Source organism: Solanum dulcamara, chromosome 11 (assembly GCF_947179165.1).
Source record: "Solanum dulcamara chromosome 11, daSolDulc1.2, whole genome shotgun sequence".
Lineage (NCBI taxonomy): Eukaryota > Viridiplantae > Streptophyta > Magnoliopsida > Solanales > Solanaceae > Solanum > Solanum dulcamara.
The window spans coordinates 62,326,948-62,353,672 of NC_077247.1; the positions used below are offsets into that span (position 1 = coordinate 62,326,948).

The 26,725-nt window shown below is 34.4% G+C and overlaps 7 protein-coding genes across 8 annotated transcripts; 3 read left to right on the forward strand and 4 right to left on the reverse strand.

Annotated features, from left to right (window-relative positions):
- The first annotated feature begins 715 nt into the window (after nt 1-715).
- LOC129874988 (succinate dehydrogenase [ubiquinone] iron-sulfur subunit 2, mitochondrial-like) lies at nt 716-4,101 on the forward strand. Its single transcript, XM_055950404.1, has 2 exons — nt 716-1,495; nt 3,750-4,101. The coding sequence occupies exons 1-2, from the start codon at nt 843-845 to the stop codon at nt 3,919-3,921; spliced, it is 825 nt and encodes a 274-aa protein (XP_055806379.1). The 5' UTR covers nt 716-842; the 3' UTR covers nt 3,922-4,101.
- Nucleotides 4,102-5,442: 1,341 nt separating this feature from the next.
- LOC129874987 (uncharacterized) lies at nt 5,443-8,928 on the reverse strand. The gene is made up of 4 exons (XM_055950403.1): nt 8,387-8,928; nt 8,077-8,251; nt 6,058-6,335; nt 5,443-5,885 (listed from the first exon to the last, which is right to left on the reverse strand). Exons 1-4 carry the CDS (start codon nt 8,891-8,893, stop codon nt 5,778-5,780), a joined length of 1,068 nt encoding a protein of 355 aa, XP_055806378.1. The 5' UTR covers nt 8,894-8,928; the 3' UTR covers nt 5,443-5,777.
- A 623-nt stretch (nt 8,929-9,551) lies between these two features.
- On the forward strand, nt 9,552-12,174 carry LOC129874029 (cystinosin homolog). Its single transcript, XM_055949248.1, has 9 exons — nt 9,552-9,890; nt 9,975-10,107; nt 10,459-10,548; nt 10,630-10,754; nt 11,029-11,071; nt 11,283-11,400; nt 11,520-11,569; nt 11,641-11,730; nt 11,841-12,174. Exons 1-9 carry the CDS (start codon nt 9,772-9,774, stop codon nt 11,868-11,870), a joined length of 798 nt encoding a protein of 265 aa, XP_055805223.1. The 5' UTR covers nt 9,552-9,771; the 3' UTR covers nt 11,871-12,174.
- Nucleotides 12,175-14,821: 2,647 nt separating this feature from the next.
- LOC129873531 (uncharacterized) lies at nt 14,822-15,666 on the forward strand. Its single transcript, XM_055948645.1, has one exon. It carries the CDS (start codon nt 14,989-14,991, stop codon nt 15,583-15,585), a length of 597 nt encoding a protein of 198 aa, XP_055804620.1. The 5' UTR covers nt 14,822-14,988; the 3' UTR covers nt 15,586-15,666.
- A 540-nt stretch (nt 15,667-16,206) lies between these two features.
- On the reverse strand, nt 16,207-20,184 carry LOC129874485 (uncharacterized). 2 transcript variants are annotated; one of them, XM_055949775.1, is made up of 9 exons: nt 19,901-20,184; nt 19,278-19,805; nt 18,582-18,953; nt 18,437-18,495; nt 18,223-18,297; nt 17,721-17,820; nt 17,567-17,629; nt 16,665-16,775; nt 16,207-16,508 (listed from the first exon to the last, which is right to left on the reverse strand). In XM_055949775.1, exons 1-9 carry the CDS (start codon nt 19,967-19,969, stop codon nt 16,347-16,349), a joined length of 1,539 nt encoding a protein of 512 aa, XP_055805750.1. In that variant the 5' UTR covers nt 19,970-20,184; the 3' UTR covers nt 16,207-16,346. The 2 variants fall into 2 exon arrangements, with proteins under 2 accessions (XP_055805750.1, XP_055805749.1); XM_055949774.1 differs by having other exon boundaries at nt 18,582-18,956.
- A 1,077-nt stretch (nt 20,185-21,261) lies between these two features.
- LOC129875043 (uncharacterized) lies at nt 21,262-24,046 on the reverse strand. Its single transcript, XM_055950475.1, has 4 exons — nt 23,730-24,046; nt 22,306-22,413; nt 22,044-22,108; nt 21,262-21,953 (listed from the first exon to the last, which is right to left on the reverse strand). Exons 1-4 carry the CDS (start codon nt 23,817-23,819, stop codon nt 21,806-21,808), a joined length of 411 nt encoding a protein of 136 aa, XP_055806450.1. The 5' UTR covers nt 23,820-24,046; the 3' UTR covers nt 21,262-21,805.
- An 810-nt stretch (nt 24,047-24,856) lies between these two features.
- Nucleotides 24,857-26,375, reverse strand: LOC129874066 (transcription factor MYB20-like). The gene is made up of 3 exons (XM_055949293.1): nt 25,966-26,375; nt 25,633-25,762; nt 24,857-25,533 (listed from the first exon to the last, which is right to left on the reverse strand). Exons 1-3 carry the CDS (start codon nt 26,096-26,098, stop codon nt 25,011-25,013), a joined length of 786 nt encoding a protein of 261 aa, XP_055805268.1. The 5' UTR covers nt 26,099-26,375; the 3' UTR covers nt 24,857-25,010.
- Between the last annotated feature and the right edge of the window lie 350 nt (nt 26,376-26,725).

A 26,725-nucleotide genomic window follows, 5' to 3' on the forward strand; every position in this document is an offset into this window, starting at 1 on the left:
ATAAGATCTATGAAATTTAAACATCAATTAATATATTCCCTCAAGTATCCAGTGCCACAACTTCTCAAATGAAAATAAAAAATACAATCACAGCATCTCAGTTTGCACTATTTATTACTACCTAATAGAGATTGTAAATTTAATTTTAGTATAATAGAATATATTGATTATTGAGTAGTTTATCAGGTAATTAAACTCAGTATTAAGTGTATGAGCTTATGTCTAATCAGTAGAAATAAATAAAAAAAGCATAACAAGTATCCAAAAACTTTCTAACTATACCCGGGAGAGTCGCAATGAAAACTTTCTAACTTTTAGAATGATACCCTTAAAAGTATCAATAGTCAATTTGAAATGTGAATCACCTCATGACACATAACATAATTAAACACCAAGTAAAAGTGACAATGTTTGCGGTAAGCAAATGATCCACGACCGCGACCTACGAATGAACTTTAATCGATCAAAGTAATATTTTTCAGTTGCTGTATTTATTTTGTTACTTTTCTGTTCGTTTATTATAAATTTACATGGTATACTGTTGAATATCTTCTTGTTGTTATCTCCTTGACTAAAACAATGTCGTCGCCCATGCAGAAAAGCTAAAAGGAGCCAATCACGTTACTTTAGCAATTATCTAATGGTTATCAATGTTCCACACAGATCCCAACTCGTTCACGGCAAAGCTTATTAGTCGACGAAACACTCTTAATGTCGGTTTTTTTATATGCCCATTTCCGTCATTCTATACCAATATTCTTCCTAATATAAAAATCCCTTTCTTTTAACTTTCTCTATAGCAACCTATCCCGTCTTTGGTTTCCCAAGTTATTCATTCATCAATGGCGACTGGTTTAATCCGACGAGCGATTTCTAGGGTTCAGTCATCATCACCGGCCGCGAGGCTACTCGTCGCCCGAGCTCACGCTTCGGATGCCAAAGCGCAGCAGGTAGAATCTAATCCTAATCTCAAGTCATTTCAAATTTACCGATGGACTCCAGACAATCCAGGGAAACCTGAACTCAAAGAATACAAAATCGATCTGAACGAATGCGGACCTATGGTCTTAGATGCGCTAATCAAAATCAAAAATGAAATCGACCCTACACTTACCTTCAGGAGATCCTGCAGAGAAGGGATCTGTGGGTCCTGTGCTATGAACATCGACGGATGTAACGGACTTGCTTGTTTGACAAAGATCTCGTCGGATTCTGAATCGATGATTACGCCGTTGCCACATATGTTTGTCATTAAGGATCTGGTGGTGGATATGACTAATTTCTATAATCAGTACAAGTCGATTGAGCCTTGGCTTAAGAGGAAGACACCTGCACCAACGCCTGGGAAGGAGATACCGCAGAGCAAGACCGATAGGGCTAAGTTGGATGGGATGTATGAGTGTATTCTCTGTGCTTGCTGTAGCACATCGTGTCCTAGCTACTGGTGGAATCCCGAGTCTTATCTTGGTCCCGCTGCACTCCTCCATGCCAACAGGTAATATTTGTTTGCTTCTTTTTTTTTTTCATGTCAAGCTCTTCCTGGTTTTGCCTTTACTCTTATATTGATGTGCTGTAGTTTGTTGGTTGTTATTTTCTGGTTGCATTTGGATCAAGTATGAAGTTAAATATACCTATAATTGGTGGATAGAGTTAAGTTACCCCGTACCTATGCAGCATGCAGCTGTGCTGGTGGAAGGTATTAACCTAGCAGGTAGCCATGGAATTAGTTTAGGTGCTCAAACTCCATGTTTATGAAAAAGAAAGATAGCTGTAGACAGTAATATTGTAACTTTTCTGGAAGTGCAACAAATATATGGTACTTATAAATGAAACAGGCTGGCCATAAATTTTATTTGAATTGATTGTATCAGATTAAGAAAGTCGTGTGCCTTTTAGATACTAAATGAATGACATTTCTGTGAGCTGAAACACAGTTGGACCCCAAAAAAAAAAAACTTTTTGTAGAAGTTTGATGAATCATATGCTGAAGGATCATATTTTATGGTTAAACCGTGCAACTTCAATGGTAGTTTTGGTAATCTTATTCTGAGTTATTTCATCTTAGACAACTTTGAAACATTAATTTTCTCAACTTACTAATCCCTAATTGGTTCATTTCTTCGTGCTTGTTTCTAACCTATGGCATCTTAATTTGACTCAAAACTTAAGATATACGTCTCATTTTAGACACAACACATCTTTCATCTTTTTGACTGTCGTGTGGTTAATTTTTTTGCTCTGCTTTCCTTCATAAAAAATCTAATTAATGTGCAGAGAAAAGTTAGGTTTTAGCTCTCTCGTTCCTTCTGCTGCCTGCACCACCAATTGACAACTAACTGTCCTTCTTGGACCACTCCCCTCCTATTGTGCTGATCCTGTCTCTCTAGAACCATAAGCTTTTCAACTCTCATATTAGTTGCAGGGGTAGCCTCCATTATGTCCAGTGGGTGCTCAAACACCCATCATCTCAACTGATAGGGTGTGTTTTTTATAGGAAATTAATTATATTTTGTACATAGAGGCACAGTGAGCACCCAAAGCACATGAGAGGTTGGGTGCACTGGTTTAGAGGGTGGAGGAAAGGTCCCCACATGTGTTGTGTCTGGGATCAATCTTACTATTAACCGGAGTTTGTTTTTGTGCATCTTCCTGTTATGTTTTTGTACTTTTTTACTCTCTTTTTCTCTTGGAGAGTTTTTCCCTTTTTTTTTACCTTCTGTTTTTAAGCTTATCTATGCTTCTTTTTTCCTTACTGAATTCATACTTCTTTGTTCCTTCTATTTTTTCCTTATAAACTTTTTCCCTTTCTTTTTCTGTGTCTTTGCTTATCCATATTTCTTTTTTCCTTGTCACTGAATATGAATGGGAGAATCCTACTAATGAAGTAGGGGTAATAGAAGATTCTCTTCAAGTGTGAATTTCTTTTTTGTAAGAATAATATTCATGGTCATAAATTTACTATTTTGTATAGTCGGTTTGGTTTGTTCTTTTCTAATATTGAATCAAATCAATAGTCATTTTTAAGAATTTAAAACCAAACCAAATCAAGTCAAAGAATATGTCGATTTTTTTAATACATCAATTCAGTTTGGTTTTTTTTTTTTCTCTTGAACACTTCTATTTGTAATGATAATAATCATTATGTTTTTTCGACTAAATCACCTTAAAATTTCAAGTGTGTCACAGCCTACATTTAAAGGCATTGAGCACCATGATACTAAAATCCTGGGGCCGCCGCTGATTAGTTTGTAAGGTTCAAAGACATTAGTAAGTGTTAGGAGTCTTTTCTTATTCTCTCTCTGTGTGGAAATTTCAAGTGAGGATGGAAAAAGTTCAAATCACGTTTGGGACAGCTTGTCATTGAAAAAAAAAAAATGACAGAAAAAGTAGATGAAAGGGGACCTTTTTCTATTCAGTTCTACAAACCTGGGAATAGATTGTGTCAAAGGGAGTATTAGATGAATGCTAATACCTGAGGCCGAACTCAAGGGATGTTTTCGGTTAACATCTTGTCCCAACTGCCTTTGGAGTTATATGACTTGACTTGCTCAGAGATGTACAGCATTATCTACCTAGGTCATTTGCATGACGAGGGAGTAAGAGTTTTGGATTTCTGAATTTCAGTTCTTGCCTTGATTCTCTAGAATTTTTGGATTGTTTATAAGTTGCTCTATCCCATTAACCCTACTATCCTTTATTCCCATACTTGCCATATTTGACGGAGGTTTATCTCTTGTTTTTAAATGTAGATGGATTATGGATAGCCGTGATGAATATACTCAGGAGCGCCTGGATGCAGTTAATGATGAATTCAAGCTTTATCGCTGCCATACTATTATGAACTGTTCTCGTGCTTGCCCAAAGGGATTAAATCCTGCGAAGCATATTCAGAACATCAAGAAGCTGGAGATGACATCTTGAGCCTGCAGTGTAGTGTTTCCATTCTCTTTTGCTGAGATTGATTTTGAAGGACCAGTAGGAGGTTGTTTCTCAAAATAATGTATGCACAGATTGTAATATGCTCTCTGAGATCTTTTTATACTTGAATTTGAGATGAAAGGTGCATCTCTCTGAAATATAATACAGTATTATGTTCAATTACATTGCTCCATAATGCATGAAACGCGTGTTGTTTGTGTTCCCTTATAAGTTCCGTGTAGCTAATGTGTATGTTTTTTCTAGGAGGGATTACTTGTGCTTCCCTTAGTATTTGGTTGTCCAATGTTCATATTTAATAAGAACACTATCCCTCCTGCCAAGTACCAAGGATATGTTAGATAAGTTGTGGTAATTTATAGTTCCGTGCGATGTTAGCAGTTGTGTTGCATTGTTGGAGTTGACTAAGTTATTTGCTACAATCATTTGTGTTCGGTACTTGGTATTTCTCATGCGAGGAAGAAGCAAAAATACGTGGAAACCAATCCCAATTGGGACAATTAAGAGATGGGAAAAGAAAGGCTTACTCATGTGAGAAGTATGACCGTTTGATTATACATTAGATTGAAGATTAAAAACAGTAGATATAGTACTTATATTAGCACAAGCATTGGATGATCTCCATTAACTCAATAGTTTTAATCTTCACGAGGTTTGCTCAAACTCCTAAAGTAGAATAGTATTAAGAGAGATCATTTTATACTACTATATATATATATAACAACCCCCACCACTTAGCTGTAATGAAAACCAATAATCAGAAGAAAAGGAATGAAGTTGTTAGTAGTAGTTAGCTTTCTGGTTTCTATGGTGATTATGAGTACAATTGTTGGAACAAGCACTCGCCTTCCCTTTCTCATAGACACTAAAACTGTGGAACCATCTCAATACTTCACAGTAACAGGTTACCACTTAAAACAATTCATATATCTTTCATCTTTTTTCACAATTTATCATTAGGTGAGTGATGAACTAATGATCTTGCCACTTCATTCTTCTATATTTATATATAATAGGGTGTAATAGCAACTGCGATATAGCCTGTTGCTATTGTGATATCACAAAGCAGCCACCTCTCTGCGTCCAGTGCTGCCGTGAAGAGCGTTGAGCTCCCCCTGGTATTACTCAAGTACAGCCAAAACAAGAAGAAATCTACTTATCAACGAGTGGAACCCTCTTTTAATTATGTTTTTAAATAGGTTAGACTTAGACTGCATATAAGAGATGTAAAAGAAGTGTTGTGCAGGATTTGTTTGCTCTCTTCATTTACAGCATACATCAATAACTATCAAATGTCACAAAATTAGATCATTCGGTACTTGGGATTCTTTTGTTGGAAAGCACAAAGCACCCGAAGTCAGGGGTATCAAGAAGATCCCTGAATAAATGGATTTCCAATGTCTCAAAATATAAGCAAGTAAAAAAACTAGAAAGTCGTTTAATATCCATACAAGGACTAACTACTAAACATTCACGACAATATAATAGGCATTGGGCACTTATAAATTAAAAATAAAAAAGGCATTTGGCTATCTCGCTGCTCCTAAAAGCACAAAAAAAAGAGATACAAGACTTTCAGAACTACATCCCGCTTCTCAAAATTGAAGGGCTACGTTCAAAGAAGTGTATTCAATTTCAGAAAAATAGGCTCATTATTCATCGTTATCTGGTTTATCCCCAGATAGCATCTTTCGTACTTGTGAAAGCAGTAAGTTTAATGTAACTCACCCACATGTTGACTTCAACTTTTTGGGTTTATAAGATATGCTATAGCCTATGGGTACTGAGCTAATGTACTAAAGATACACAAGAATGTAAAACTCACTAAACAATTACCAAATTTATACCCTCCTTGTAAGTCCAAGGAACACCACAGCAGAAGCAATCTGAACTCTTAAATCTGCAATATCAACATCATGACCGCCTTCGACAAGACCCCAACTGTCAACCTGTAAGAAGCCAGAGAAAGTGAGCACTTAAACTTGAGTTTTGGTAGCGCAGACATCTATTATGTTGAGAGATACTACTAAATGATAGACAACAGCCCTGGCTGTTCACGTATTAGATAGGATACATGCAGTCCTAGAAAAGATGAACAAAGGAAATTGACTGTGTACAAACCTGCAAATCTTCCTCAAGCCTAATCAACTCAATAGCCTCCTCAATCCCCAATCTACCACGGAAAATTCCAAGTGCAATGACTAACGAATGTGCAGCTGAAGCAATTGCATCAATTGTTGCCAGTTCACAATTATCTGTTTTCTTGAGAATGCTTTCAATCGCACTAACAAGACCGCCATCTTGCTTGCCACCAAAAAAACTGGTGTGCACAGTGGGTTTGAAGCCAAATTCTGACTCTACCCACTTAAGAAGAGGATCAATTTTCTCCACTTGACGCTCTGTGAGATTTCGAATTGTCAAGATTAATATTCGAAAAGTACGAATATTATGAAACCTGAATGATATGCCCATATAAACAAAAGAGTACTGCAGGATTGCTGGTAAGCATATACTAAACCAGTGAATTGCACTCAGAATCTGGAGTCTAACTCTTCTGTCTCTCGTGATAATAACAGCGCAGAAAGTAATTCTAGGCCACTTCACAGTTAGCCAAATAGATGAAACTTCTGAGCATAAAGCTTATTCCATTTATAGGGGGATCTAAGAATGTTACAAAAACCTAGGATCACTTGAATATGTAATATGCTCTATCGGATACTTAAGTAGCAAGTTTCAAAATCATCCCAGGAAGAATTCAAAAGGAGACTTCACCAGATTTTTAAAATATAATGAGGAGACTAGAATAGAACGATATCTTCAGGGGTGCTGATATTCATCATCCAAGAATCTGTTCCCTAGCTCCATCAACACAGAAATACAGCATACCTTTAAATAATGTTGAAAAATAAGTGGCCCTCAAATGATGTTTTGTTTTATCTTTTGTTTTGGAACCAGAGTCACAACATTAATTCCTTCCACCAATATGAAAGATGTGGCGAAATCCCCCATAGTCAACCAAGACCCCTCATCCCTCTTCCCCTTCTCCTATGCTACAGCCCTTCCAGTGAACCTTCTCATAACTCTCACCTGTGGATCCTATTAGGTCTTCATTCTTCCTACATCATATCAGATCCTTCAAAAGTCAGAAGGCCACTGGAAACACAACCCTATTCAAACCACCTGTCAAACCATGTCCGATCATTAGTCTCTTCATGCTACCCCTGTAGTCTTGGTAAAACTCTCACACTGTCCCTAGTACCATTTGCCCCATCATAATTTTTTCTTCAGTTCATTGAATTAAACCTTGAAGAGAGTTCAATTTTCTACCAAGGGAGCAGTGTGCTTGGTGGGCAGTAATATACTGCTAAATGAATCTCTGGAAGAGCAGGTAGCTCACATGTAAAAGGAGCAAAGGAATTTTAGAGCTATAAAATCAATGTTGTATTATTGTTACGGTCATGTTCTCCAAAATTTGCAATAGCTCTATAATATGGGGCAGCAGAATTGTGCCATCACAAAATGGTCGCAAAAAGCTAGTGAGATAATTAGCATTATTTAAGATCAAATCCTTCATGGGAAAAAAAGAAGAAACTATTAACCATGTAATTTCAAGATGCATGAGGTCAGATGTTGATGAAGATAGGCAGACAGAGATCATTGTCCAGATACCAGAGTTAGGAGCACAATCAAAAAAGTTCACATGGAGATTAGCAGAGGCTGATATAAATTTCAGACTCCTATTACTTCTTAGTGTTACTAACCATTTTCTCAAGAAGCAAAACACTCCTCCTTCCAAACTAAAAACAAACAAGCTAACAGCAGTATGGACTATGGTATATCCTCGGCAAAGGACTGACACTAGCGGTGGGTGAAATCTAGACATACAAATAGGACATCTGCATTGTTAATCATTTATATATTTCCCGTTCTTAATTAAAAAATGAGGACAGCTGGGAAGCAAAAAACTTATTAAAATTCTATCAGACCACTACTATTGCCACTTAATAAAAACAAAAGCTTGATCACCATAAATTTGCCCAGCCAAATGACATGTTTGGAACCGTTTTCATGAGAAAAGCAAATATTGAGAGCACATTCTGAGAGCAGATAAAAAGAATTACACTTTGCAAAATAACATACCGAGAACTCCGCTTGTCAGATCATTATCCCCTGGAGCACGACAGAATACTAAATCTTGAGGGAATTTCTTCATCAAATGTTCAATTATCTTGTGACGCGTCAGTGGAACTCTTTCTAGTGCAGTACATGAAAGTTTCATTAATGGCATAGTAAAGGGCCTGATCCCATCTGCTTCCTACACCAAAATATTTTTCAGGACAAGGGTAGCAAAACACACAATTTAAACATCAAGAAAAATGGAAGTTCCAAATTCCCTGGATATAACATATACACAGAAAACACATGAATAACGAAATGGGGGATAGAGCACCTGGTATTCCCATTCAGCAGCAATAGCCTTAGCAAGAGCAAGAGTGGGGCATTTGAGAGGGCGCTTAGAAGGGGTTTTAAGTGTACGGTAATCAAGCATAACACTCCAACCATTCCCATCTTCAGCCTCTCTAGTCGTCACTTTCTGATAAAACCTCTTGCCCACAATTGATCCAGTCATGAAGGACATAGGCATCGTCACAGATTCCGCTTCTTTTGACGAAGAATCCTTCTTGGGACCCTTTATGAAGATATTATCATCGGTTTCTGTTTTCCTCTGAGAATTGGATTCTCCATCGCCCGCGGAGAAAGTGAATGATGAAGATGGACCATCAGATTCAGGTTGTACAGAGGCTGCCAAGTTACTGAAACTACGAGTTTGGAAAGAGGTTAGGGTTCTAAAGAAGGAAAAGTGTGATGCTTTAAGACTTCTTCTCACGATTTCAGCCGCCATAGCTCGGAGAGAAGACGAAGCTACTACAGAGATGCTCGATGCAGCTGAAGACATTGAATTTGCTATTGCTCAGTCGAGGACCATTCTGTTTTGGGCTTGGGCCCAATAAATTCTTACGGGAAACAGGCTTCAATATAACACTTAGGCCCAAATTTATTCTTCAGGCCCAAAAAAGACTAGTGAGAAATCTTGTCAAAATACTTTTTAGTTTTTTTTTTGATAATACATTATATAAAATCATAATAATAAAAATAATAATAATTTTATTAGGTACTAAAATATTTTTAAAGAACGAATAAAACAATTAAAACTTAGTAAAATTTGAATGGGTTGGGTTATGACCCGTTTTGTCCCAAACAAACTTGGATTGATTTGAGTCTTGACCTAATTTGACCTGTCCAAATTTCACCCAACCCGTCCAATTGCCACTCTTAGATGATATTCAAAGCTCGTTTGGATTAGCTGAATTAACCTTAGATTTCAAAAACATTATTTGGTGTAATAATAAATAAATAAATAAATTTTATAGAAGTAACAACGAAAATGATTCTAGAATCTGATATTTATTTTGTACACGTGGCCTACACCATAGAAAGTAATGGACAAAAGTATAATTTGTTTAATTTCAAATTAGACATCCTATTTTGTAGCTTAGCAATTTCATATGGGTAAATAGGCACTTTGGGATAAATATAGATGATGGGAGAAAGGGAGATGAATAAGGAGGAAATATGGGGTACATTCATTACAATAAATCCTAAAACGTGACTCCCCCAACTGCAATTCAAAGTCACATTGGGAGTAGCATCAAAATAGTTGATGACATGCCCCATACTCGATATTTTCTACATATAGACTTGACACAAAATATTTAAGATTTCATTGTGCCTCTTTTTTCAAGGAATCTATAATCTGAGTAGTTTTTTTTTTTAATGGCTTCTTGGAATTCACTTCCGCTGGAAGTGTTGTACAATGTTTTGGGATGGGTTGCATTTGTGTCGTGGTCCATTAGCTTTTATCCTCAAGTCATTTTGAATTTCCGTAGGAAAAGGTAATTTTGTGCTTTTATTTTTCAAATTCTTTTATTCTTGGTTAAAATTCAGTTTCTGAATAATTTTTTTCTTTTTATTTTTAGTGTGGTGGGATTGAATTTTGATTTCGTGGTGTTGAATTTGACGAAGCACTCGTCTTATCTCATCTACAATGCTTCCATGTTCTTCAGTTCTGCTGTTCAAAGGCAATACCATCATCGATATGGCAATAATGAGGTTAATTGTTTGCGTTGATATATGTTGTTGTTACACATATGTTTGTTTTGATGTTGTGTTGAGTTGCTTCAAATGTTACATTGTTGCAGTTATCATTCATTTATGTTTTAAAGGGTTACACAGATTGAATTTGGTCTGTAGGATATTTGACTAAACACATTGAGCAATTAATTCATAAAAAAAATTGCATTTTGAGTCTTTTGTATAGAAAAGAAGTACAAAATTTATCACAAATACAGGGATTAAAGGTACACAATTTAACTAATTAATTATTTGAAGGATAAAATGTCAAGTTCCCTTCTATTTTATTAATGACTTTTGTGCTAATTAACCTTTATTGTTTAACTTCAGATGATACCTGTAGCTGCCAATGATGTGGCTTTTTCTACTCATGCTGTTCTTTTAACAGCCTTTACCTTGTTTCAGATTTTTATATATGATGTAAGTGTACATTTCTTGTTTGCTTTTTTCAGTTCAAATGATTAATTTAGTTCTCATAAACATACATATATTTCTTTTCAGCGCGGAAATCAGAAAGTCTCGAAAACTGCAATAGCAGTTGTATCTGTTGCTTGGTTAAGTGTTGCAGTTTGTGTGTTTGTGGGTATCCCTAAGCATTCCTGGCTATGGCTAGTGTCCTGTTTCAAGTAAGCTACCTTCTTTTATATCCACAATTACTTGTGTTAACACGCATTTTTCTCATGTTTAATCGAATATTAGTAGTTTTTTTATTCTCCTTATAATAGATACTCTAGTAGTTATTTGTCAGTCTCTCGACTCTTTTTGGGGAGGGTTAGTTTCTCGTATGGTCACTGAACTCTACCTGCTATAATATTTTAGTTCTGGCAAAACTAATTTTTGTTGAGTTATAGTGAATCTAGTATAATGATAAAATCTCACACTTCTTTCTCATAATTGCAGCGCATTGCAGGTTGCTATGACAGTAACCAAGTACATTCCCCAGGTAAATAGCTTAATCCCTTGAAATTCTTGCTTTGTTTGGAAAAAAAAAACTCTCTTCCTTGTCAATTGCTTCTGATTTTGTGCTCTTTCGTTTCAATTATTGTTGTGATATATATATGTCTATAGTAGTCTGCGTCTTTGACATAGTTCTTAGTATTTATTTTCTTCCACTGCTTCTTGGTTTAAGAATTTTGGCTATGGAAAATCTATAGGCTATTATGAACTTCCGTCGAAAGAGCACGATTGGTTTTAGTATTGGCAACGTTTTGCTGGATTTGTTTGGAGGTTTAACGAATTACGGGCAGATGGCAGTGCAATCTATAGATCAAAGTGAGTTTCTGTTTCTTCACTAATATAGTCTTCCTATATGCAGTTTCTAGTTTTTATCCTAGTTTAAGAATGTTTGTGTATATGTGCCTAATAAATTATTTGATCTACTTTTGCTACAGATTCCTGGGTGAATTTTTATGGAAACATCGGCAAGACTTTGTTGTCACTGGTATGAAATGTTCATCTATTGTTTATCTCGTGATCAAATCCTCTTTGTTTTTGATCAAATGAATGTTGCAGGTGTCGATATTCTTTGACATTCTCTTCATTGTGCAACATTATGTGCTATATCCTTCAAGGAAAGAAGTTGCTTCTCCTAAATTTGATGTGGTAAGACTTAAGAGAGAATCCACTACTCAAATCGGTTATATATGCATAAATATGATACTAAAAATCGGTTATATATGCATAAATATGATACTTCTTCATGTATTACTCAGGAGGAACAGAGGGACATTGAGGGACGCTGATTGCTGCCTCTATTCAGTTGCTTGTAAAACAGAGTTATTAAGTGGAATTTTATTTACAAGTTTCTGGTGGAGAGAAATGATGACAATAGAAGTTTACAAGGAAAACTGAATCTATAGAATGTGTACCAGCACTCTTCGTTGAGTTGAAACATAGTTAAAGAAGATGTAGTCCATCATATTTTGTAAATTCGCACGCACATTTGGAATCAATAAGTAGTTTGTTTATGAATTTGCTTCATCATTTTTCTAACTTCAAGCAGAGAATTTTTGAAAACTGTTTTAGGAGTATTTCAAATTTTTCATAAATTTCATTTTTTTTCCCATGTTCCAACACTTGCCTACCAAATATCTCTTTTCAACTTCAAGTACTTTTAAATTTTGAATCAAATTGAAAATGCAAAAGCATCACTTATTATGGACAGTAATTCATAGCCTTCGTTTATATATAATGTTGTTATTTCTTAGCAAGGAAATTATGACTCCCTTCACTTCTCTAAGAGGATTAATAGTGTACTTGACCGTGCTACGAACAGTCATTAAAAAAAAGAAGCTCTCTTACAAATAAAAATCATAGCTTTAATGAAAATAATTAATAAAATACGACAAATTGATGATAAGTAAAATAAAAGGCATATTAATAATTCTTAAATTTAGTAAATATTTTTTTCTACTCAGAAACTTAAATGGTATTATATAAATGTAAAAAAATAAAAATAAGTAGAACTATCATGCTAATAAGCATAAAAATTGTAAATTTACTATAAATAAATTAAAAAAGAAAGAAAGAACGAATAGGGAGAAAAAAGAAAAGAAAACAAAAAAGATAACACGTGTTTATTTATATTGTTATAATAATTAGGAAATTTATTTTAATTTTAATAATAACATAAATTGGCATGTGAATAGTCTTTGTTGTAAATGCTCCTCCATTAATAAAAATTTTATTTGTAATAAATTAATATACTTTTACAATAAAATAATTGATTTAAATAAGAAAAAAAGGCAAAAAAAAATAAAAAAAATAAATATGAATAGAGGCCATAGAGAAGTGTCACATCACCTTATTTATATTTTTCCTCTTTTTATATATATATATAGAGAGAGAGATAGATTTTATAACCGAATAATTCTCAAGCAATAGATAAATTATAAGAAAAAACTTGTAACATGAAAATGTAACTCCCATCTCACCAAATAGTAGTGTTAGCCATAACTACTATGTAGACAGCCTACACACTATTTAATGATCTGATTTCAAACTTTCTGTATAAACAAAACCAATACTACTGCGTCACAATTTAAAGACATATTTGATTTGATCTGTCGGATATTCTATATATAGTTTTGACCCAATCATGTTGCGCCTGAGTAGCACTAGATAATGGGAAAACCTATATAAAAGGTATGATAGAATGTCCTTTTCAAATTATTTAAAATTCTGGTTAAAATTTTCAAGTTTGTGATATTAGAACTTTACCTACTGTTTAAGAACTTTGAAATAAACTACTTACATTTTCATATTTATCAATAACATTTTCAATAAGAAAACCCAAGATAGTACAATGTAACAAATGACTAACACAGAGTTATATATATTATCAGCTTAATCAGTCATCCTTTACCATCTCTATGGTTATTGATTCACCAAATATCATATATTTGTTCAATAATTTTTCTAACTATCTCAAAACAGTATCACGATAAATGCAACTACCCTGATTCACATCAATATTATCTAACTTTACTTTGTTTTGCCTTGTTAAAGAGAACAAGTTGATGATGTCATTGAATCCAAATTGAGCATATACAACGAATATCATATCCAACAAAGAAAATTCTCAAAAATTCGAATTTTTTGTGATTTTCCTAAAATTCAAAAGTTAGATGATAAAATTAAGCATTTTACACAATACTTAAAATTCCATTAATAATGATTGTAAAAAAAAAAAGGAATTTTTAGATATTCATCTGTTTGAAGCAGAAAACTTGCATGTGACATGTATCTAGCTAGATTTATAGTGTAAATATTATGGCAGTTACCGTCTGTGCACTTCCCCCCTCTTGCAGCTCGAGAAGCACTCGAGAAATCAGGTAACAATTTTCTGTTAAAAAGTAATGATATTATACATTCAAGCCAAAAAGCTTTTTGACAGTAAGATACCGTATTTATTTTTGTACCGTTTCTTAGCTTGGAGGATGGTTAAGTTGGTTGTGGTGATTTTTGACTCACAACGTTAATTTCTATGTTGTCATACTGCTATATTTTTTCATTTTTAATGAAATTAATTTCTTTCTCCCTCATGCCCTTCTAGTATTTCCAACTAGTTGTTGGGCCTGGCAGCAACAACGAAGAAGAATGAGCGTGTATAAATGATTAACTTAACAGTTATTAAATTTCTAATTTTAAACTCTTTATAATTAATATATGACTTACAATATAGTATTTGAATTCGAGCTTTAGAAAAGATGATAATAGCAGAATATTATATGATATTTGAGAAAATATAAAATTTATCTTAGACTGCTAATTCCTTTTAAGGCAAAAATAAATCCAAACAATATGGAATTTGTCTGTTAAACTTATCTATGCATAAAGTTCAAAATTAAACTATAATATGCACACTAAATCAACATATATTGTTACAAAAAGTAGTAGAAGCTCTGTACTCTACCTAAATTAATTTCAAGTTTTTTATCTCCATACTTTGTTGAAGTGTGACAAAATGATAAAAGATTTTTCTCTCTCTAACAAAAAAAATTCATATTTAATCTTGAAAATAAAAGTTTCGTTAGTTAAGTTTACTAAAGCTTTAGTGATTTTCTTATTACGGAAATCTAAACTAGATAATTTACTAAGCTGCCATGAGTTGTTGGGAATTGTGTAACTTAGGCTTGGAAGACACGCACCCAAAAAAAGAAAGAAAGAAAAGAGAACATGTCCTCAGTTGACTAATGAAAACACCTTGCTTCCCAAGTTTTCCCACCTCCAAAACTCTATATATAAATCAATTCACTGCTTGAGCTCTTCGATCTTCCAAATCATTCTCTCCAAACTCAATTTTTTCCTGATCCTTCAAAAATAAAAATAAAAATTCATTCTCTTCAATTCTGTGAAAAAATGAGGAGAGAAGGTCGCCAGCACGGGATGGTCCGTACTTACCCAATTTTACCCTCCCCATGGAACCCAAGACCCGAGCCCAGGTACAACAACAAGTCCAATTCACCACCAACCGCTGGACTTTTCACAAAGGTCCCAACTAAGCCCAGTAACCATTCCAAGTTCACCGGCAAGTGCGGTAGGCCAAGGTGCACCAGCTGCCATATTCATCCTGCTGGAAAATCCAAAGACAAAACTAAGGGAACACAAAAGTTAAAGGGATGCGGCGACGTTGTTTCGTTGGTTACTTGGAGAGTTGTTGATGCTAAGCCTGGGTTGAGTTTTTCTGGGTTTTCAGCTACTGGGATTTTGGATCATTTGGATAGTGATTATTCTTATTACATGGATCATGATGATCATGAAATTTACTACGATACCGCCGATGAAGGTTACGGCGATGAGGAATTGGTAGTTGACTCCGATTGGTCGCCGGCAACCGGCGTTGAGATTGAGGAGATTGAAGATAATGATGAAGAAAAAATGAGTTTCTGTGAAGTGGGATTTGTGTGGGAAAATGTTGAAGAAGATGAAGATTGGTGTGTTGTGGAAGGAATCTAATTCGGTTCCTTTCAATTGGTACATTTCTGTAATTGTATTTACTGTCAAATAAATTGGAATTATATTACGACATTCAGATGGCATTTGTTTGTCAGAAAATTGATCATATGCATTTACTCTTAACTACTTTTCTAATTTATAATTAATTCATATGTATTTAATTAATATACATAAGCATCTTTCTAATTGTTTTATGTCAACAAAAAGATGATTGTGTCGTATAAGAAAATGATTGTCCACGACAACATTTTTATTGTTATCCTAAAAGATGCACCGCACAACCGACTCGTTGCTTCGTCAGAGTTTTTATTTTGTGCACCACCCTTCCTCAATTAGTGGCCTATGTAATCAAAGTACGACCGAATCTTACAGTTTATCGATAAAAATTCTCAATATACCTTATAAAAACAACTTCTTAAAAGGAACCAAAGATGCTAGCCTAGTGCTCCATAAGGCGACAAGTTTAAATTCAACTGTACGATTAATATAAATTTACGAATAGGGTAATATGTTCACGCTTCTGAGAAAGTTAACACATAACCTAAGCTGGTAGAAATGAAACTTCACGTTTTATGAAAGGTAAATACTAGATACCGTATACAATTATGGTCACTCCAGATCTCCCAAGGTTTTGATATTTCTACCTCTAGATAGCTTTTATACAAGATTTTGGAGTTGCTTCTCCTTAAATCATATTAAGGAAAGACATTCATACACCTCCAAAACATTCGCTTGGAAGAAATGCTCAACTGAAACGCATTCTAATAAGACACTACTATACTCCTACTAGTCTGCTTTCTTGGATTGTTGCAAGAGTCATTCTTCGTCAAAGATGCAGAAGCTGGCTTCGAGACTAAGCCTTGCTTTGAGCTGGGATATGGCATTCTTCCACGTTTGGGCAATTGAGATTGTGGTACTGGCATCTGCACCAAAGTAAACCATATATAGTAGGATTTTTGCTGAAGAAAATGTTGATCATAGTCGTCATTGAACAAGATAGGATGCATTTTGACAAAGGGGATGAAAGTGGTTTTTAGGAATATCTGAATAATGAAGATATAATACAATGTAGTGGTTACCTTTTTTATATGATCTTTTGTTGTTTCTGTTTCCTTGTAGAAATCAGGCAGGGGGCGAGCTTTGAAGCAAAAGCTTTGACGAAGTTTCCTAAGCTCCGTTCCTGCTTTCTCCTGAAAGCAAGAGTTTGTTGTTATGAGTTTGCAATTTAAGATGTAACTCAAATGTTAGAAATTATGGCAAGGGAAACTACTCCAGAGAACCAAGAATACAAAAGATGTGAAAACTATATATGTGCATGCATAGTAGGATAATATTACAGAAGATAGTGCAAAGCATTTGCATACATTTCAGGGAAATTTTACATAATACTACATGTTAGAACTTTAATCTTTTTATATAGTAGGATAGTATTACAGAAGATAGTGCAAAGCATTTGCATACATTTCAGGGAAATTTTACATAATACTACATGTTAGAACTTTAATCTTTTTATATGATATAGAGCCACCTTATGATTATAGTAGAAATCATAAGAAAAAAACAAAATATGGACGAAAAGAACAGAAAATCTCAACTCCCAAAATTGGTTACTAGTGGAAAGACCAAAAGCATCTATTGCAATGTACTATTTCCACCCTAATGTTCAGCAGTGGAATTAACCCCCTCTCAACCCGACCTCCTTCAAAACCTTTGCTCCGTTCTTGGATACAATTAAACTGATTGCATTGGATCCTTTCACTACAACTTTAAATCTTTATATTATACCCAAAATAGCTTTTCAACTTACCTTGTGGGACTTTGCCCGTAAACACTCTCAAAGACTCTTTCTTAAGCAAAGCGAGTCAAGGTTCACACACTACTTTTCTTTGTTTTCCTTCTTTTCAAAGTAGGTGGGGCAGAATTCATTCTAAAGAGAAACATTCTACAAGCCATAAAGGAAGTTTTGCATTAGGAGTTGAACCTTTAATGTGGTTTGTTGTTGAACTTTCTTTTCCTCCTTGGCATTGAATTTATCTTCAAGCTTCTGAAAGTATTTGCAGAAGTACAAGATATGAGTGAAAATAGTTTTTATAATGCAAAGAAGATAGTCCACAGTATTTAAAATGTATACTTGCCTGTTTCCTTCGTGCAGCTCTTTCTTCTGTCCTCAAAGGGAAAGGAGTGGATAAAGTTGGTGATTGTAATTTGTTTCGGTAGGCTGTGAAAGACTTGGAACTGAACAAGGAACACCAAAGGTAAGCGAGATCCAACGACACAATTATGTACTCTATAACCAAATACTTGCAGAAAGAATTATCATTGTCCTGGTGCATGATAGTTTGACACATCACACACCAATATACTTAGGTGTGTGCGGAGATAACTAAATTCAAGTAGAAACAATCGTCTCTCAGATTCTCTTTTAAAAAGTCTCCTTGTCCTGGAGAAGTGTTCAAACTGTATCCACTAAAATCTACTTATTTTGAATTATGGCACAGCCTGGTTATTCTTAGCTTGAACCTTCAACTAGCAGTTTTTACAAGTTAAGAGAAAAACCTTCTACTACGATTCATTCAAACGTACAAATGATTATGCTACTCTTGTTGAATCTAGAGTCATCATGAAATAGATACTTACACAGAAGACAAAATGTTCCATTTAGGCCCTGCTGTTCTACTTCCTGAAGCTGAGGGATGAATTGGTGTTTTAATCCTGTAAATAGGAAGATACACGAATTGGAGCGGTGCAGGTTGGAAAATCAAAGAACCATGTTTCAGTGGAACCAATGAAATGCTTTGCATCAGAAAGCTTGTATAACAGTTTTAATTAGACAATATTGGGAAATATATACCTTCTGCTTTCTGAAGATGGCGTTGTCATGGGACAATCTGACGCACCATTTGATGTTGCCTGCAGGTGAAAAGTGAAGCAAACTTTAGGCACACCAAGAAAGACTATTTAGAAAAAGGAGTTTAAAACAAGAGGAGGTAATTTACCATAGGAGTCTTAAGAGGAGTTGCACACTTCTTAGATGCCTTGCTAGTAGTGGGAGCAACCTTTGAACTTTCCTTCTTGAGGAAGGGAGGTGGAGGAGGTATCTTGTGTGGCTCTTTGGCAGGAGTAAAGTTGATCAACTTGCTCAAAGATTTTGGGGTTGATCTCATTTCATTCATCAAGTCCAAATTAGAATTAGTTGTGATTGGAGTAAAATTGTTCTCTTTATCAACATCAAGAGGAATGTTATGCCTCGTAGGCAAAGGTGGAACTCTAGATTTTTTAGAGTAGACTGCTGATTTGAATGAAGAAAAAGCAGATTTTTTCTTGCTTGTCACTGATGCAGCATCATCCTCAAGTTTAGAGCTGGAGCTCTGCTGAATCAAATGAGATAAACCAGTTCCAAGAAATCAGTATATCATCAATACAATGGACTGCTTTGGACTGTTTTCTCTTGAGCCTAGGTTCTATTGGAAACAACCTCTCAAACCCCACTTTGTGGGATTGCACCGGGTATGCAGTTGTCTATATCGATGGATCAATCAATTAAGACTTTATCACAAACTAATTGGGGTCATCTATATAAATTCTCTCATAAAGACTTACTATACTTTTCATAAAGACACAGTTTCTTACACTATTGGTATGGTTAAGAAGTTCAAATTTAGGCTAAAGTACTGTACAGAACACATATTTACCTCAATTTTCAGCAAAGGCTTCTCAGTATGAGATGTTTCACTAATCTCAGATCCTGAAATTGTTTCTTGGGTTTCACCATTCTCAATTTGGTTTGATGGTTCTTTCTCTGTAGCTTCAGGAGTACCAGGACCCTCCACTGGGGCCTCATTTTCTGTCTCCTCCACATCAACCTTAACTACGGAATCTGTTGTTAGTGAATCAGGGTTTTCATGGACCTCTTCTTGATTAGCTTCTACACGGGGTTTTACAAGCGAAGCAGAATCAGGGGCTGAATTCTTGGTGATTTCAGAATTGGGGTTTTCTTGATTGGCTTGTTCAAGCAAAGCTGCAGCCTTTTGGGCAGCAATTTTCTTGTAATGAGCTTCAAAGAACGCTTTTTTCTGGGCAACAGAGCCTGGCTTAGCATACCTCTCAGCCTCCTCTACATATCTTTTATGAGAAAAAGTTGACCATTTTTCCCAATCCAATGACTCAGATACAAATCTCCCAAAAGAAATTGACTCCCCAAGTGCATGCACTGGATTCCCCTGTATACTCAATTCCATCCCCAAAAAATCAGCAAGAAAGGAGAAGAAACAAAAGAATCTTGAAAAATAAAACAGTGGGGTATTTTTGTTTATACCTGTTTTACTTCATTGGGTATAGCAGAAGCATAAGAGAAAGCATGTATAAGACAAGCTGAATCTTCCATTTTCAGTCTGCAAGATAAAAACAAGAATGAAACCTGAAAAAATCAATAGAATAATTATTCTGCCGTTATATAAAATGATTTTTTATGGCATGTAATCTCTCTTTATCTGTCTCTCTGTTTTGGATCTCAGCATTTAAATTTGAAATTCAAATGAAAAAGAGGGGATACACGTTGTTTGAAGAAAGGCCACTCGTAGAGTAAGAAGAAGCTAAAGGTGTCATTTTTTTAAATTTAGGCCAAGTGCTTCGATTTGGCCAAGGGAAGGTTGTCTTTTTCAACTCCAAAATGGGGCCCACATTATTTGAACTTAACCTTAGTAACGTTCGAATTTGGTTTTGTTGTCGTTTCGTTTTTTAATCGATTATAAATATTTGTGAAAATCAAAATTTCATGTTAATACTATTTTTGTTTCTGTTTATTTATCAAATATTTACTAAATTGATTATTTGTTTTACTTGTCAATTTTGACAAATCAAAAAATGATAATTTTTTTTTTTAAATTATATCCTCAATTTGTTTATATTGAGTTAGTATTTTTGAAAAATGTAGTGAGTAAATATTTTCAAAATTCTACTATCAATTAATAAAGGTAAAATGATAAACTTACTATATCAATCATTATTTTTTTAATAGGTATGTCAAAATTTGACAAGTAAAAAGAAATGGACGGAGTAATTAAACGGATGAATTACAAATTTTGAGAAGGTATATCATTGCTATGTTATGGTGTCTAAAGTCAATATTTGGTAAATCCTACGTATATTTTGCTTTAATTGTAGACCATACCATATGGTGGCACCACAGTTTTTTTTTAAAAGTAAAACAAAAGATGGAATGGATCTGATTCTGAAAATTACGAGGTAATTACACGCAATCTTGATATAATTTTAGAGATATCATTGTTGTGTCTAAAAGCAAATTTAGTTTTTGAAGTTTGTGATTCTGATTTTTTAAATTACTGATGTATTCAATAAGTTTCTTAAGATAAATACATAATGCTATTGATTCAAGCGAATCTGTAACCCAGATTTTAGCTCTCATTCTGGCTGCAATCGTTTTCACTGGTAGGAGAAATACGTGTTTGTTTGAAGCAACAGACTTGTTGCAATGTAAGAGGCTACAGGCTGAACTACTAGTTGTTATAACATCAGTTTTTTCAAGTAAAATTGGAGTAGCTCATCATAGCTGTTTCACTTTAGGAAATAATCACACATAAAGAGCCATATCAAGCTAAATATATATTAATCAGCTAACAACAATCTAATTATGTGTTTTAACAAATGTTATTTTATGAATATTTATTACTGTATAATAAATCAATAAAGAATATCATAAAAAATTACAAAAGTTCATTATAGACTCATCATCTTCAATTCAAATACGACCCTACCTTACAAATCATGCGTCTGCCATCGATTGAGACAGTGCATGAAAAGGGGCTTTTTCAGCCCATAATGTTATCATAATTCATAATCCTCTATTTGACAAAAGTAAAAGAAAACAGAAAAAAGCAAACTTGCCACGTTTACTGTTCCTTCCATTCAATCAAGCATGTTCTGCAACACCAACATGCTTCTCAAATCAAAATTACAAACAAAGAGCCTCCTTTATGTTCCTTAGAAACTAATGACCTCTTTTGTGTCGCATGTTCAATCTCTAGATCTCGAGTATAGCACGCCACAAATTCCACTGAACATATGATAACATATAAAGAGCTAGTCTTTGAAATATTTGCAACAGCATGTTTTTATGTCACGATTTCACTCTGAGCATGTGGGGAGAATGTTTTCCAGCTTAAATAGTGCGAATCAGCCTTCTCAAGGCCACGTCATATAGTCATCTTCGTCTAGGTGGATCCCGGCTTAGTCCATGTTTCTTCAGAATTCTGATGTAATTTCTCATGAGGGTGAATTTGTTACTTCCAAGATGGTAGAAGTAGTCCCATGTAAAGATACCAGTCTTATGTAAGTCATCAAATAATAACCTAAGTTGAATCATATCAAGAGACTGAGAAATAACCAAAAAAAAATGAGACTATATTGTTAAGACACAAATATTTGTTCACTCTTATTACCTCACTCCATAATTTCCAATAGGTTCTGCAGACATAATTCCTACATGACGCCTACCAGATATGACCTAATACATAAGAACATAAATTGGAAAACGCAAAATAGTGCAATAAGTTCACAGGCCAAAATTAAGCTACAACTAAAACATACTAAACCCGTTTGTTGATGGAACTCCGATGCCAATAACTCATGCATCTTCTTTTTCAAAGATTGCAAAGAGAATATCCTAGTAAAAAAAAAACTGAAAAGGGTTCCTCTAGTTACCTTCTCGCCGCAAATTGATCTGATCTTACTATCAACAGCGGGACTGTATATTCTCAAATACTCAGCTGACAACTTATACAGACTGCCGTTTTCAAACTCCACCTCTACCTGAAAAGATTCACCAAGTGATAAGACACGTCGAACTCACAATACTGGAAGCATATAGTAAACAGGTTTACACTTGGCAGAATCCAGATTGATGCAACCAGAGATACATAAAACCAGTCTCCAAAATCCATAAAAGGATGTGACTATAAGTAGGTTCATGCTTTAAAATTCTTGGAAAAAGCAGCACTCTAACATCGCCTTTCTCCAACTATATGTGGGCTCTTTAAAACCTATTTTTTCCATTTAACACAACCATACCGTCAAAAGTATTTTCATGAAAAATGTTAGGAATCTCGTGTGCAGTTTAGAAAAATGTGGCATACACATCATACATGAAACAGGCAACAATAGAAGAAAATATTTATCCTTCAACGGAATACACAATTAGGGCCTCGAATGTCCAGCTGAATCTAAACTGCCTTACTGCCAACCAAAGCTTATAATGCTACTATGTACACATCAATATTGACATATCCCTGAAAGGAGTACAGGTTCTATAGTTTACTGGAACAAGGTGGACATTCATTTGATGCCTCAAACACAATCCTTTGAAACTTTATGTATCAATGAGATAAATGTGCAGCAAAACCAACTCAATAATTCCTTGTCAAAAAACAAAACAGCAACTCACTATATTCAAAAAAGAAAACAATTGAAGTGTCTGGCATGGAGTATTTTTCTAGACAAGCCTGAAAGATGAAGGTTTACGATGGAGTATTATCCATGTTTTATCTTCAAATAGATTTCCATCAACCCTACTTAGTAAATAACACATCTAGTATTGAAGAGGAAGTTGCTCAACTCAACATGAACCAGAATGATTGAAAGCAATAATTCAGTTATTCACATGCAAATTCATTGCTACAAGTGTAAAGTAAAAGCAAGTTAAAAATAATCTAACATGGTATAACACCATTTATTTGCATAAAACATTTTGTAACGGGTTGATAAAATATGCATTGGATTGTTCGGTTATGAGCTAATACCACCAATTCAGCAAATGCAGTTCCCCACAATAATTCCATAAATTGATCTTTGAGACCCCAAATTTATCAACCACGGGAATCAATTCTTAACCCAATTTAACTCTTTTTATGAAGCCATTATAAGGTAAAGGTCGAAACTTGAAACCTCCAACATCATGGATTAAACTAAAAGTTTACTTTAAAAGACTTCCTAAACATTCTTATCTGTGTACAAACCCAAATAAACTAACATTATAGGCAAAAATATGAACTTGAAGAATACAACATCATGGGTAAACCTAGTAATTAAGTACTTCAAGACAAACAATTGAAGAAATTAGAGATATATACAAATTTAGGAGGTTGAAGAGCAAATCTTGTGAGTCGTGGAGAGTCAACTGCGGTGTGTATGCTTCGAACACCTTTCCCGATCACATTCATTTCTTCCCCCTCTCTCCCCGACGAGCTACGACTATATCTCTCAGGAGGATCCGAACACCAACAAATTGGGTCGGGTTCACGGCTGCCCCGTGAATCGTGATGCTGACCCGCTTGATTGCAAAGATGGGCTGTTAATTGTGGAGCAGCTCCTGGACCCAGTAATCTTTAGGCCTTTCAAACTGTAATTTTCGCCTATGGTCCCTTTTTGGGACACTTGTTTATTTAATAGCCTTTTCTCTCATAATTTATGAAAATTTTTTTAAATCATGATCTAGAGCTACTCTAATATTTTCTCTGTAAAATTGAATAATATACCAGAAAATAGAAGCCACGAGTCTAGCATTATTCGAAAGAAAATTTTTTCAGAAATATATTTACACAACTTTTAAAAATAGCAAAAAGATTTAAACGGTGGCCTAATAAAAATGCTGGCCTTTAATGTACTTTATTTCTTTTTTTGCACTTTACTTTTTAGGAAAAAAAAATTGGTTCAGAATTTAATAATTGATGTAGTTAATTATTACAAGAACTTTCTTTTCCAATTTTATAAAGAGTCTTTATTCATCTTTTTATAATTTTTTATTATTTTAGCTTCTTACAACTTGTTTTCTACATTTTCTGTTATATCCTTCCTGCTTTCAACTATTTTTGCTGCAGTTAATTTTGTGATTTTAGCTTTTATCTATTGAATTACGGAACATTGTTTTATGTGCATAAATTTTGAGTTCATAAGTTCGAGTAATAAATTTCTTACTCATAAGTTCGAGTTATAAGTTTCTTACCACTAAATTAATTGTGCTTAAAATTCTGAGTTCATATCTAATACTTATTGGAATTTTAACGATTTTTCACATATAAATTTATATTTCACGTTGAGAATATTGAGTTCAAATGACATCATAGCGGATATACTGCATCCGTCCCTGGACGCTGACATTCCATTTAATAGAGGCGAATTAACAGTTTGCAACTCATATTACAGATTGGGTTAGAGCAAGCATCACGACAGTTTTTTAGACATTACGATTAAAATTTCTCTAAGCTATAGCACAAAGAAATATAAATTACAGCCAAAGTAGCGAAGAGGAAACTCGTCTCCCTGTACTTCTTTTTCCCTTTCCATTTTTGGAGAACAATTCTATAAATATGAAAATAAATAACAAGGAGGAACAATGAAAAGTTGCACAATTATTAATTGTACTTTCTCAAGAAGAACAGGTCCTCTTCTAGTTGATTTACAGCACTTGAGAAAATCGAATCCATCCATTGTTGTATAGACTCTTGTTCTTCCGCGGGTGCAGCTACATTACTTGATGATTCAGTTGCAGTTGATGTTGTTGAGAAATTGATAGATTCTTCAGCTTCCAAAGAAATTGAAGGGCTATAACAAGTGGATATAGTTTTACAACTTTTGTTCCATAAGTCCACATTAATATTTTCACTCAACATATTGTGGTATGCATTGTCTGGCAGTGAAATATCATTAGCATTTTCAATGAAGTTCTCTGTTTCATTTCTTTTATCATATGTCTCTGTTCTTGACAACAACTCTGTTTTATCATCTGGTTCATGTTGGTATTTTTCCTTGTCAATTGCTTGGTGAGTTAAAGGGTCTATTCCCTTAAGCTGTAATCTCTTCTTAATCCGAGTGTTCCAATAATTCTTGATCTCATTGTCTGTCCTCCCTGGAAAATACGATGCTATCTTAGACCACCTACAATTTTTTTTTGCATACAACAATATTAGAATTAATCGAATCAGTAAATTTCAGATATCAGATGATTAAACAGAAAACAGTATATGAATACAGTACCTGTTACCAAGACGAGCATGAAGCTCTATAATCTGATCCTCTTCTGCTTCAGATAGCGCACCTCTTTTCAAATCAGGTCTCAGATAATTAATCCATCTCAGTCTACAACTTTTTCCGCATCTTTGCAAGCCTACACCACATATTCATGGCGCGTAAAAATTGAGAATATTTTAGCTAGGAGACTATTGTAGTCATATAAAAATTAAATATTTAGATAAAATGATCACACAATACACAAGTTGATTTCTAGTTTCACCATACTGACAAATTATCAAGAGAAAGAATCAGGCTCGCACATGAAAGATCATAAATAACTAAAATAGAATAGAATACCTGCAAGCTTGGGAACATTTCGCCAACACTGAATGCCGTTATTGAAAATAAAATGGACAAGCTTATGGTCTTCTTCTATAGTCCATGGACCTTTCTTCAATCCAACTCTATCACAACAAGGTTGCCTTCCCATTTTCTTAACTTATTGCACTATTGGAGAAGCTAGCTAAAACTAGCAAACATAGGAAGAAGTCCACATATATAGGTACTAGTACTAATTATTACTCCACAATCATTTCTCTTAGGAAAAAGAAGTTTATATTCGAAGCAAAGAAAAGATGCGTACAGATAAGCAAAGGGACATAGAACAAAAAAGATGTGCTGCTTAAGAAGGGAAATGCATGATTGAATAGGGAAAAAAAAATTGTAAAGGTGATGCGCATGGAGTATGTGTTACATATATTAATAAAAAGTGGGGAGCCACCATCACAATCAAACTTTGCCATGGCAGCTTCTTAGCTAATCATATAAGTAGTATATTTTAAAAATTGATAAAAGTCATCCTCTCTTTGTGCTTTTTCCTTTAAACTCTAGTGTGGTTTGGTTCAAAGTACCAGAAAATTTAATCTTGCATTATTAATACTACGATAATATTTATTTTTTGGTATTAATAGAAGTTTAATTTATATCGAAAAAAGTAAATAAACGAAAAGGATTTCTGGTGATGTTGGAACTTAGAGAGCTATTCACATAGCGCACCTGAAAGAGATGAGGAGACTAACCCTCATCCTGCTTCTTTAATACTGAAAATCTCCAAATG